This window comes from Lepidochelys olivacea, assembly GCF_965140295.1.
Source record: "Lepidochelys olivacea isolate rLepOli2 genome assembly, chromosome: 24".
NCBI classification, from domain to species: domain Eukaryota; kingdom Metazoa; phylum Chordata; order Testudines; family Cheloniidae; genus Lepidochelys; species Lepidochelys olivacea.
This window is the reverse complement of record NC_140434.1, coordinates 2,506,945-2,518,505: the sequence shown is the minus strand read 5'-3', so window position 1 is coordinate 2,518,505 and position 11,561 is coordinate 2,506,945. Positions and strand designations below refer to the sequence as shown.

General features: G+C 42.9%; 1 protein-coding gene across 1 annotated transcript; it reads right to left on the bottom strand.

Annotated features, from left to right (window-relative positions):
• Nucleotides 1-711: 711 nt before the first annotated feature.
• Nucleotides 712-10,749, bottom strand: LOC311512333 (uncharacterized protein). The gene is made up of 3 exons (XM_084613479.1): nt 10,667-10,749; nt 9,375-9,813; nt 712-1,058 (listed from the first exon to the last, which is right to left on the bottom strand). Exons 2-3 carry the CDS (start codon nt 9,790-9,792, stop codon nt 985-987), a joined length of 492 nt encoding a protein of 163 aa, XP_084469605.1. The 5' UTR covers nt 9,793-9,813; nt 10,667-10,749; the 3' UTR covers nt 712-984.
• Nucleotides 10,750-11,561: the final 812 nt, after the last annotated feature.

Sequence of the window (11,561 nt, the reverse complement as noted above, 5' to 3'; positions counted from 1 at the left end):
CTCAGATTGCCATGCCAGTGATACATTGGTTTGAACGTTCTTCCTTAGCCCGTGGAGTAGTGCTAGCGATGGAAACGGGGATTGGTTTGGTCAAATGCCTCCAGATAAAGCACCCATATCCAATGGCCATATAAATAAAGTTTTCCCAGTGTTTGTCTTTATCAGTAGTCTCTGCTGAAAAACCCAAAGCCTGTGGAAAGGCAGCTCTATAGAACAGCGAGGTTATTTGTGGAGTTACAGTTGAGAAGAGCTTTCTAGTGAACAGCCAAACCTTCAAAGCGCTCTAGAAGCAAAGGCAGCTTGTCTCGAAAGGTCGAGGCTAGATTGAACCATGCATTAACCAAGCAATCGGCTGGCCAATTCTCTTTTCTTTTCCTTCTTGAAACCTGGGTCATTCTCCTGCAAAGGCTCACACAGATGCTTACCATGAACCATGTGACTGGTCTTCTTGAAACCAAAGGGAAAATGTACATTCTTTAAGTGACCATGTGTATAAATCTTTTCAGGAAAAGACCCTTTGCTCAACCCGGTAATGAAAGGAGGAACTCTGGCCCTGTGCAGAGGGCTTGCATAATCCTATGGACCTCTTCAAGGGCCGGATTCACTCCATGGCTTTCAAAGTTGCACCTTGAGATGTGCCCGGTGCTCCCTCGTCCACAGAGATGAATTTTTAAACAAGTAGGAGAAACAAGGAGAACCACAAGACTGATATTTATGATGCGGCATAGTTTTTAATGCGAATGGAATTTGCAGTACACAGTTACAGGAAGAAATAATACAGAGCAGAACTTTTTTAAGTTCCTTGTTTTACCCCAGTTGGTGGGAAATAAAATACAGCATAATAGAGACAAAGGACTAGGCAGCGTCTCCAGTACATATCTGACGTAGCATGATTCCAAGTGAGATGCTGATGATACATATTGGTGGAAAGGATAGAACATGTAGGGCCTGTTCTCCTTTATTTCATGGATATTCCTGTTGGGATTAACAAGGCCCACAGTATCCACCGCGATACCTACGGCCATATCCCCCATAACGGCATAATCCCCCAAAACCACCTAATCTCCCGTAACCGTAACCTCCCCCGTACCCACACAGATCCCCATAACCTCCCCCGTAACCACCCAATGCCCCATAACCACCTAATCCCGCTGAACCATACAATCCTCCATAAAGGCCTCCAGAGCTGTACAGTCCCCCCAGACCGAATGAGCCCCCATAGCCGGCTCCGACAACAGGTGCTCCTACGGCTCCCACTTCACTCTGCTGAGGGAAATTGCTGAGAATTGGTCCTGGAATGGTTACGACAACTGGGGATGGTCTAATGACCACTTCAGAGTCAGGGCACTGCCTAACACACGGCTCATTGTAGCTGCCAGAAACTGGACTGGGCCGGGCCACCCCACACTCTGGATAGCACAGGCTGGAGCAAGACATCTTTCTGGGATGGAAGTGAACCTGAAACACACAACAAGGAACAGATTAAAGAGAAGGTAGAAGTGTCAGTGGACAAAAGGCTTCAAAGCTTGGTTACTATGGTAGTGAGGTCTACAAGGGCCTGAGAGAGAGGCGGAGGAGTGGATTCGGTCCCTATGTTCATGGTTATTATTTGTTCCTATTTCCGCTTTCTACGCCTCTTCTCCTCTCCCACTAAACTTCCCTCCCAACCAGCCTCTTTGAAGCCCTCTCAATGATTGTGTCTGAAAGGCACCAACTGGAATCAGTGTAACTATTTCTATTACGGACAGCTGGGATTTTGTGTCTATTTTAGACATTTCTCAAAGAGAACATAACTGGGATAATGGTAATCAAATTCTTTTCCTTTTGGATATTGGCTGTGGCTCTTTGGTTTTCCAAACGTTGTAAATCGCCAATGTTTGCTGAGAAATGAACAGAAACTTTTCTTTTCTCCAAATAAATCATGAATGAATAACAGCCTCTTCAGAATAACGTAGAAGACCACGGAATTGGCCCTGTATGGACTACAGTGGGAAAGTTTCTTCCTAATCTCCCTAAATGAAAAATGGCGTTTCTGAAACGCTTAAAAGATTTAAATGCCCTAATTCAATTTCCAATTCAATGAAACTATATTTCCCAGTTGCATGTGTTGCTTCTAAAATCTCCCCTTTAGCTTAACATCATGAATCCAGCAGCCCTTGCAACTGAAGAAGTGCACGAGATTATAATGGAAAAACACCCTCATCCCTGATAAAAATCCCTGAGAGTATGTGCAAGATTCAGTCTTAAATGTAAATGGATGCTACTAGGATATCTCTATGGTAAGAAAGAGATGGAGTTGAACTGGACTTACCGTGTTGACCGAGGAAATGAAGTGCAGAGAAGTGTTTAGAAGAGCCTTGAGTCGTGAGCGCTTTTATACAGTTTGTAGGACTGCCTGAAGGATCTGAGATGCCTTTTGTGGAGGAGGTCCTAATTAGTTACCAAACAAACTTGACTGCCTTGCTAAATCCTCCTTTTGATGGAGCTGCTTTCCTCAGGGTTTGGGATTATTGGGCTAATTTCAGCCTCAAAGGGCGTGACATTGTTGCACTCTTCAGCTTTCTTTCATCTAAAAATTGTACGCGCCAACTGCTTTCCTCATGGTATTCCACTGACTTTCTTAGTGCTGCAATGAGAATGCATGTCAAGGTGATTCAGAGCTGCATCAGTAGCACAACTGGCTGTCCTGAACAGATATCCCCTTTGGTCCTTTCAATTCATGCTGGTCGTGGTTAGGGCATTGGGCACTGCATTTTGTACCCTCACCACCTCCATCCCCAGTGGGTCAGATCCAGTTCCCATTGTAATCAGTGGGAATCATTCCATTGCCTTCAGCGTGTTTCTTGTCAGGAGCTTAAGTCTGAAATTCCTCATTTGGCAGGGGGATACTACAATGTCTCTGGACAACTTGAGTCCCACTTGAAACTTTCACACTAGGTCTTAGTAGGGACTCTTGTGGAGCGTGGGCCTTTGGGATGGCTCTTTGCCAAGGGGACAATTTCACTTTATGGGGATTCAAAATTAACCAAAAATCAGACCTCCACTTGTGGCACCAATTCTAAACAATTATCAAAAATAAAACAAACACACACAAAAAACAAGCACTGGAATGAGCCTCTCTAAGAGTTACTCTCAGGTTCGGGACACATTTGGAAGCCATGAACGGGAAGTATCCAGTGGGGTTCAGGCGATTGAAGTTAGTGTTTGGCATGAGTAGTCCCAACTATTGGGGGCTTTTTCTGACTCTGCCAGCCGCTCCCTGTCTGACCTTGACCTTGACCTTGACCTTAATGTGCCGCCGTTCACCTCTGCGTAAAACAGGTATAATTGTCATTTGCAAGCACTTCACAAACACTCATGAAGTTTTATACGGCCAAAGAGAGGTACTGTATTGTTAAAATAGTAATAGCTTTTTACTGCAATGAGATGTTCCAATATTAAAGATTAGATTCACTTTAAAAATGCATGTCAAGCTCTCAGATGTAATTCCAGTACTCGGTTCGTGATTCTGAGCTCCCTCCCCCTCAAAAGGAGGCTCTTTGATTTTTTTGAATGTAGCTTTGTTTTCCCTTGTACACGTATCTTAAAGTTAAAGGGGTTGAATCTGAGCTAGTGTAGACCAGCACAACTCCATCAGCTTCAACTGAAGGAAGGCCCTTTACCCAGCCTAGGTTAGAGAAAACCTGGTGTGGAGTGTATCATTCTGTGCATACTCGGCACCTCCACCCACAACAGTTTGTGTCACCTCAGACTTAGCCATTTCACCAAGAAGAATAAGGCAAGGTGAGTGATCTGAAAAGTCCTAAATTGCAGGTGCTTTCATATGCTTTAGAAAGGACGTGAGATGCCCTTTGCTTCTGATGAGGACCTTATTAGCTACGAAACCAATCTTGTTGCATGCATAACAACTTCAATGAATGTTAATGTTTTCCTCATTGTTTTTGATTATTAGTGTAAAGCTACAATTAATGAAATTTTAATACCCAAATTATGAAGCTGTATATCATGGCCTGAGTAGGGAAGGACATGAGAGACCTCGCGTGAATGTTTTGACGTGACTCAAGCACTCAGGACTGGGCGTTTAACACAAAGAGAACACCCTCAATATTATAATACTAACGCACTTTGCCCTTATAAAATAGTAATGAGTGTTTTTGCAATGCCTTGAAGTTCACAGTTCTGAGGAAGGCTCACATGTAGCGTAACTGTTGTTATGCCTGTTTTATATGCAGAGACACAGAAGCACTTTGAGGTGAAGATTACACACTGAATCCAATTGAAGAATTACACACAAACTGCACATGAATTCCAGGATATGCTATCAAATAAAGCTTAACTGTAACCTCAGCACATTGACTGGTACATGGAAAAGTTCCATTGTCCCGGTTGATGGAAGAGATGGGAAAATACCTTGAGGAAAATATAGGCTTTGAAAGTTTCCTTTCATTGGTCACCGCGCCTCTTCTCTACTCTACTCATTGCTGTGTGTTGCAATGCACTTCCGTTGCAAAAAGATGTCTTGCTCTAGAAACCCTTGATGGGTGCTACGTACCATGTAGGGTGACAGGCCCTCAGTCAGTTGCTACGCGCTGCAATGAGCCATGGATTAGGCCGTGCCAAGGCTGCAGAGTGGTGTTCTTCCCACCATTGGCTGCCGTGACTAACCTGGGACAGATTGTCAGCTCTTTTCCTCAGGAGTGAGGAGTTTTAGGATGAAAGAGAGGTCCATAGTGTATTGTGTATGTCCTGCCATATGGAAGTGAGAACAAACTGATCATCAAAAACACAGAGGAAAAACTTACATCAGTTGAAGGGGATACAGAAAGTTTGTTTCATAACTAGTTAGACGTACAGGAGCAAAGGGCCTCTCTAGTCCTCTAGGCTGTCTACAAAACTGTGTAAAAGCACTCATGACTCAGAGGTCTTCAAACCGCTTTTTTAACTTAAGTTTCAGAGTAGCAGTCATGTTAGTCTGTATCCACAAAAAGAAAAGGAGGACTTGTGGCACCTTTGAGACTAAATAAATAAATTTGTTAGTCTCCAAGGTGCCACAAGTCCTCCTTTTCTTTTTAACTTATTCTCGTCCATGAATTGGATAAGTCCTACTCGACTCACTCTCTCTGTAATCTTTGAGATGACGTGTTCGCGTGTTAGTGATAGTTTTAATTTAGGAGTGAATCTTGCACATACACTCTGTGATTCCTAGCAGTGTGAAGGGGTTGGTTTGGTTCTTTTTCAATATCTTTTAGTCCATTATAAAGTAGCAGGAATTTGTTTCTTCAGGCTTAGAAGCTAAGGCTTGAATTTTCAGAGCAAGACATGCCTTTGTAACACTCGTTCTCATTGCTTTTAGTTGAAACTTGGGCATACCAATCCCATAGGTAGCTCTGAAAATACCTACCCCCAATTTTTTTATATAGGGCTTAGGAATAAATGCCCTAAGTTTACCCCATAAATGACAAATTAATTGTTCTTGTTCCTTGTGAAGCAGCTGGTAAGTGACACTCATTGCAACGGGATACTGGATTGGATGGGCCACTCATCTGTTCCAGCATGTCAATTGCTACGTTCTAATGTGCAGAGGTGATTATAGGTGAAGCTTCTCATCTCGTCTAACTTAGTGTAGCTCCAGTGAAGTCAATGGAAAGCGCAGATGTGCACTAGCTGAGGAAGTGGTGTTCAGTGTTTTGTTTTTATTTTTAAAAAGCCAAACACGTTCCTTTATCCATCAGGAAGTACTGGTGACACACTAAGGTTTACAAACCAAAGTACCACATTCCGACACTGGACTGAACTTGTTTGTATGTAGAGGTTATATGCTAACAAAGAAACTAGCATTATTTATGCTATCCCAACCATTTTCTGTGTTATGATTTTTTAAGGGACTGAAAATCCAAAGCATCAGAGACAGAAATTTTATATATTATTACGACTTAGATACAGGACGTTTTCGGACAAAGACAGTAACAAGGATTCGGTAGAGCTGGTTAGGTTGGTGACTACGGGTAAGCAGAGCAAGAAGACTAAAAGCAGAATATGGGACCAGAGTTGAAGACACGAACAGAGGGGCTAGGTCTGTCTTTGTTACACTCTTTCTCTCTCTCGCTCTCTCTTTAGGTCTCTACATGACCTCAATTGTGGTTTGCCTTAGTTGAGACTGACCAAGGGGAAACAAATAATTAAAAATGCTGGCAAACGGGACTTCTTTGTCAAACTCTACAGCTGCAATAAAGACAATTATTTGAGAAATACATGACTTTGGAGCTGGTGATAGGATATGGCCCGTCATGAAACCATGGATATATAGCCTTTCTTTCTTTCTTTCTTTCTTTCTTTCTTTCTTTCTTTCTTTCTTTCTTTCTTTCTTTCTTTCTTTCTTTCTTTCTTTCTTTCTTTCTTTCTTTCTTTCTTTCTTTCCTTTTCTTTTGAAAATTTACGACTCCCCTTTAGTTCAAATTCAAATATAGAATACGTTATACTATTGGTCTTATGGTTTTAATTTCTCCTCCATTCGTTATCTTTTCATGTCATGAAAGGCTTCCATATCGTTTGGCCAAAAGTGTCTCCCACTTTTGGACACCTCCTTTGTTGTTGCTGAACCACTCAATGAAGCTTGTGGCCTGTTCTCAAGAAATATTGAGCATGGAAAGCTCCCGCTAACTTCAATAAAAGTTTTCAGTACTCAGCAATCCAGGAAAATGGGCCTGGAGCCTCTCCTGTCAGGCATCTAAAATTAATAGCTCCTTTGGAAAGACATTTTCTTAGATGTTTCCAGATCTAAGACCATTGTTATATTTGCTGATTTAGCCCAGGTCCCATTGTGTTACAGCATGAGTTGACCATGAAACACTATCACTGGAATTCAGATGATCAGGGTTTACTAGGCCTTCCAACTTTCAACAATAAAGAAAGGATAAGGAAGTAGATATTTTAGAGAGGAAGATTGGCCATATTAGGGCATTTCTTCTCAATGAAGTTTGTGATTTGCCAATGAAAGGCTCATTGCTTAATGGGAAAGGTTTCTTCCTCAATAGTTCAGGACTTGAATGCTGCAGCTTTAAATTACTATTGATCCTCGAGTATCTCAAAGGAGAGGGGTGAGTTGGGATATGTCTCTTGGTGATGTGGACAGAATGGTGCTTGCAGAAAATAGAAGAAATGAGGAAACAGAGACTGAGATGGATTTACAGCATTTGTTCTAGTTTCAAGGATATAAACTCTTGTGCTTCAGGGTATGATCCCGTAATGGAGGTTAGATCTGATGGATGGGAGATAACGACTAACTTCCTCTGTGGGCAAGTGACTCTATACCTCTGTTCTCCTGGCTTACTTGCAACTCCCTGTAAGGCCTCTGGTAAAGACTGTTGATGGAGAGAGGCCTGATCATCGATAGCAATGTCTATGTTCTACCATTCCAAGGAGGAGTCCTTAGGTACGGTCTGATATTGAAGAGTAGAGCTGTATTGCCCTTAAATAAAACCTGTGGCCAGACAGATAAATCTCCCGTCACCAGCTAAATATTATGGCATGTTCTTGGAGAGCCAGGCTGGCCTAGATAATTTTTTCTTTTCCTTTTGTGTCATCCAATCAAAAAAATTGATTATAGGAAAATATTCATCTTCTGGGAGCTGAAGGGCACAAAAATGTTGACGACGTATGTCGTGGAAAATGTCATTTTTAATTTGCAGTTCCTGCAATATCATGCCATGAGAGACCCTGGGGACATTAGATAAGAATGGTAATATGGAGTGTAGTGAGGAACAGCAACCTCAAAACCATTAGATTCTTATACGAAAGCAATGCTCTCTTCATTAATGCATATCACACATGAGATTCCTGACAGCCGCAGATTCCTTTGGTGTAGTCTAATTTGTTCTCTTGGCTGAACAAACTCAGTCAGGTGTGTTTGCAACTATCCACTATCGGTCTAGTCATTTCACCAAGGAGTGGAGATTGCTGCTGACCAGTTGATGAACACATCAAGGCAAAGAATGAGAAGAAGATCAATTTAATTGCCTTTCAATGGTGCATTGAAATCCAAAATCACAATCTGAAGCTGAACCATTTCTGCCCTATTGCCCGTTGCCTTAGATCTCATCAAGTCACCTCCAGCATGGCAAAGTGAGTGCAAAGTTGGTGTAAAGGAGAAGACCTGGTTGAATTTACACCTTCCTTAGGGTGTCATAACTGACTGCTGTCTAGATGAATTCTAAGCGCTCCATGTCACTGGAGGTCCCAGCAAAGCAAAGGAGAACAATGTCCTGGAAGATGGAGAATTATTCTGAAGGAGGGCCGCTGATTCCATACTTCAGTTTCAGCAGAGTTTCTGTTTGAGAGTTTATTATTCAAAGTGCTCTCAGATTGCCATGCCAGTGATACATTGGTTTGAACGTTCTTCCTTAGCCCGTGGAGTAGTGCTAGCGATGGAAACGGGGATTGGTTTGGTCAAATGCCTCCAGATAAAGCACCCATATCCAATGGCCATATAAATAAAGTTTTCCCAGTGTTTGTCTTTATCAGTAGTCTCTGCTGAAAAACCCAAAGCCTGTGGAAAGGCAGCTCTATAGAACAGCGAGGTTATTTGTGGAGTTACAGTTGAGAAGAGCTTTCTAGTGAACAGCCAAACCTTCAAAGCGCTCTAGAAGCAAAGGCAGCTTGTCTCGAAAGGTCGAGGCTAGATTGAACCATGCATTAACCAAGCAATCGGCTGGCCAATTCTCTTTTCTTTTCCTTCTTGAAACCTGGGTCATTCTCCTGCAAAGGCTCACACAGATGCTTACCATGAACCATGTGACTGGTCTTCTTGAAACCAAAGGGAAAATGTACATTCTTTAAGTGACCATGTGTATAAATCTTTTCAGGAAAAGACCCTTTGCTCAACCCGGTAATGAAAGGAGGAACTCTGGCCCTGTGCAGAGGGCTTGCATAATCCTATGGACCTCTTCAAGGGCCGGATTCACTCCATGGCTTTCAAAGTTGCACCTTGAGATGTGCCCGGTGCTCCCTCGTCCACAGAGATGAATTTTTAAACAAGTAGGAGAAACAAGGAGAACCACAAGACTGATATTTATGATGCGGCATAGTTTTTAATGCGAATGGAATTTGCAGTACACAGTTACAGGAAGAAATAATACAGAGCAGAACTTTTTTAAGTTCCTTGTTTTACCCCAGTTGGTGGGAAATAAAATACAGCATAATAGAGACAAAGGACTAGGCAGCGTCTCCAGTACATATCTGACGTAGCATGATTCCAAGTGAGATGCTGATGATACATATTGGTGGAAAGGATAGAACATGTAGGGCCTGTTCTCCTTTATTTCATGGATATTCCTGTTGGGATTAACAAGGCCCACAGTATCCACCGCGATACCTACGGCCATATCCCCCATAACGGCATAATCCCCCAAAACCACCTAATCTCCCGTAACCGTAACCTCCCCCGTACCCACACAGATCCCCATAACCTCCCCCGTAACCACCCAATGCCCCATAACCACCTAATCCCGCTGAACCATACAATCCTCCATAAAGGCCTCCAGAGCTGTACAGTCCCCCCAGACCGAATGAGCCCCCATAGCCGGCTCCGACAACAGGTGCTCCTACGGCTCCCACTTCACTCTGCTGAGGGAAATTGCTGAGAATTGGTCCTGGAATGGTTACGACAACTGGGGATGGTCTAATGACCACTTCAGAGTCAGGGCACTGCCTAACACACGGCTCATTGTAGCTGCCAGAAACTGGACTGGGCCGGGCCACCCCACACTCTGGATAGCACAGGCTGGAGCAAGACATCTTTCTGGGATGGAAGTGAACCTGAAACACACAACAAGGAACAGATTAAAGAGAAGGTAGAAGTGTCAGTGGACAAAAGGCTTCAAAGCTTGGTTACTATGGTAGTGAGGTCTACAAGGGCCTGAGAGAGAGGCGGAGGAGTGGATTCGGTCCCTATGTTCATGGTTATTATTTGTTCCTATTTCCGCTTTCTACGCCTCTTCTCCTCTCCCACTAAACTTCCCTCCCAACCAGCCTCTTTGAAGCCCTCTCAATGATTGTGTCTGAAAGGCACCAACTGGAATCAGTGTAACTATTTCTATTACGGACAGCTGGGATTTTGTGTCTATTTTAGACATTTCTCAAAGAGAACATAACTGGGATAATGGTAATCAAATTCTTTTCCTTTTGGATATTGGCTGTGGCTCTTTGGTTTTCCAAACGTTGTAAATCGCCAATGTTTGCTGAGAAATGAACAGAAACTTTTCTTTTCTCCAAATAAATCATGAATGAATAACAGCCTCTTCAGAATAACGTAGAAGACCACGGAATTGGCCCTGTATGGACTACAGTGGGAAAGTTTCTTCCTAATCTCCCTAAATGAAAAATGGCGTTTCTGAAACGCTTAAAAGATTTAAATGCCCTAATTCAATTTCCAATTCAATGAAACTATATTTCCCAGTTGCATGTGTTGCTTCTAAAATCTCCCCTTTAGCTTAACATCATGAATCCAGCAGCCCTTGCAACTGAAGAAGTGCACGAGATTATAATGGAAAAACACCCTCATCCCTGATAAAAATCCCTGAGAGTATGTGCAAGATTCAGTCTTAAATGTAAATGGATGCTACTAGGATATCTCTATGGTAAGAAAGAGATGGAGTTGAACTGGACTTACCGTGTTGACCGAGGAAATGAAGTGCAGAGAAGTGTTTAGAAGAGCCTTGAGTCGTGAGCGCTTTTATACAGTTTGTAGGACTGCCTGAAGGATCTGAGATGCCTTTTGTGGAGGAGATCCTAATTAGTTACCAAACAAACTTGACTGCCTTGCTAAATCCTCCTTTTGATGGAGCTGCTTTCCTCAGGGTTTGGGATTATTGGGCTAATTTCAGCCTCAAAGGGCGTGACATTGTTGCACTCTTCAGCTTTCTTTCATCTAAAAATTGTACGCGCCAACTGCTTTCCTCATGGTATTCCACTGACTTTCTTAGTGCTGCAATGAGAATGCATGTCAAGGTGATTCAGAGCTGCATCAGTAGCACAACTGGCTGTCCTGAACAGATATCCCCTTTGGTCCTTTCAATTCATGCTGGTCGTGGTTAGGGCATTGGGCACTGCATTTTGTACCCTCACCACCTCCATCCCCAGTGGGTCAGATCCAGTTCCCATTGTAATCAGTGGGAATCATTCCATTGCCTTCAGCGTGTTTCTTGTCAGGAGCTTAAGTCTGAAATTCCTCATTTGGCAGGGGGATACTACAATGTCTCTGGACAACTTGAGTCCCACTTGAAACTTTCACACTAGGTCTTAGTAGGGACTCTTGTGGAGCGTGGGCCTTTGGGATGGCTCTTTGCCAAGGGGACAATTTCACTTTATGGGGATTCAAAATTAACCAAAAATCAGACCTCCACTTGTGGCACCAATTCTAAACAATTATCAAAAATAAAACAAACACACACAAAAAACAAGCACTGGAATGAGCCTCTCTAAGAGTTACTCTCAGGTTCGGGACACATTTGGAAGCCATGAACGGGAAGTATCCAGTGGGGTTCAGGCGATTGAAGTTAGTGTTT

Coding starts and splice junctions, on each gene's coding strand:
- LOC311512333 (XM_084613479.1), bottom strand. CDS start 9,792: ATGTCTTGCTCCAGCCTGTGCTATCCAGAGTGTGGGGTGGCCCGGCCC. Junction 1,059..9,374: donor CCGTTATGGGGGATATGGCC/GTAGGTATCGCG, acceptor ACGGGAGATTAG/GTGGTTTTGGGGGATTATGC.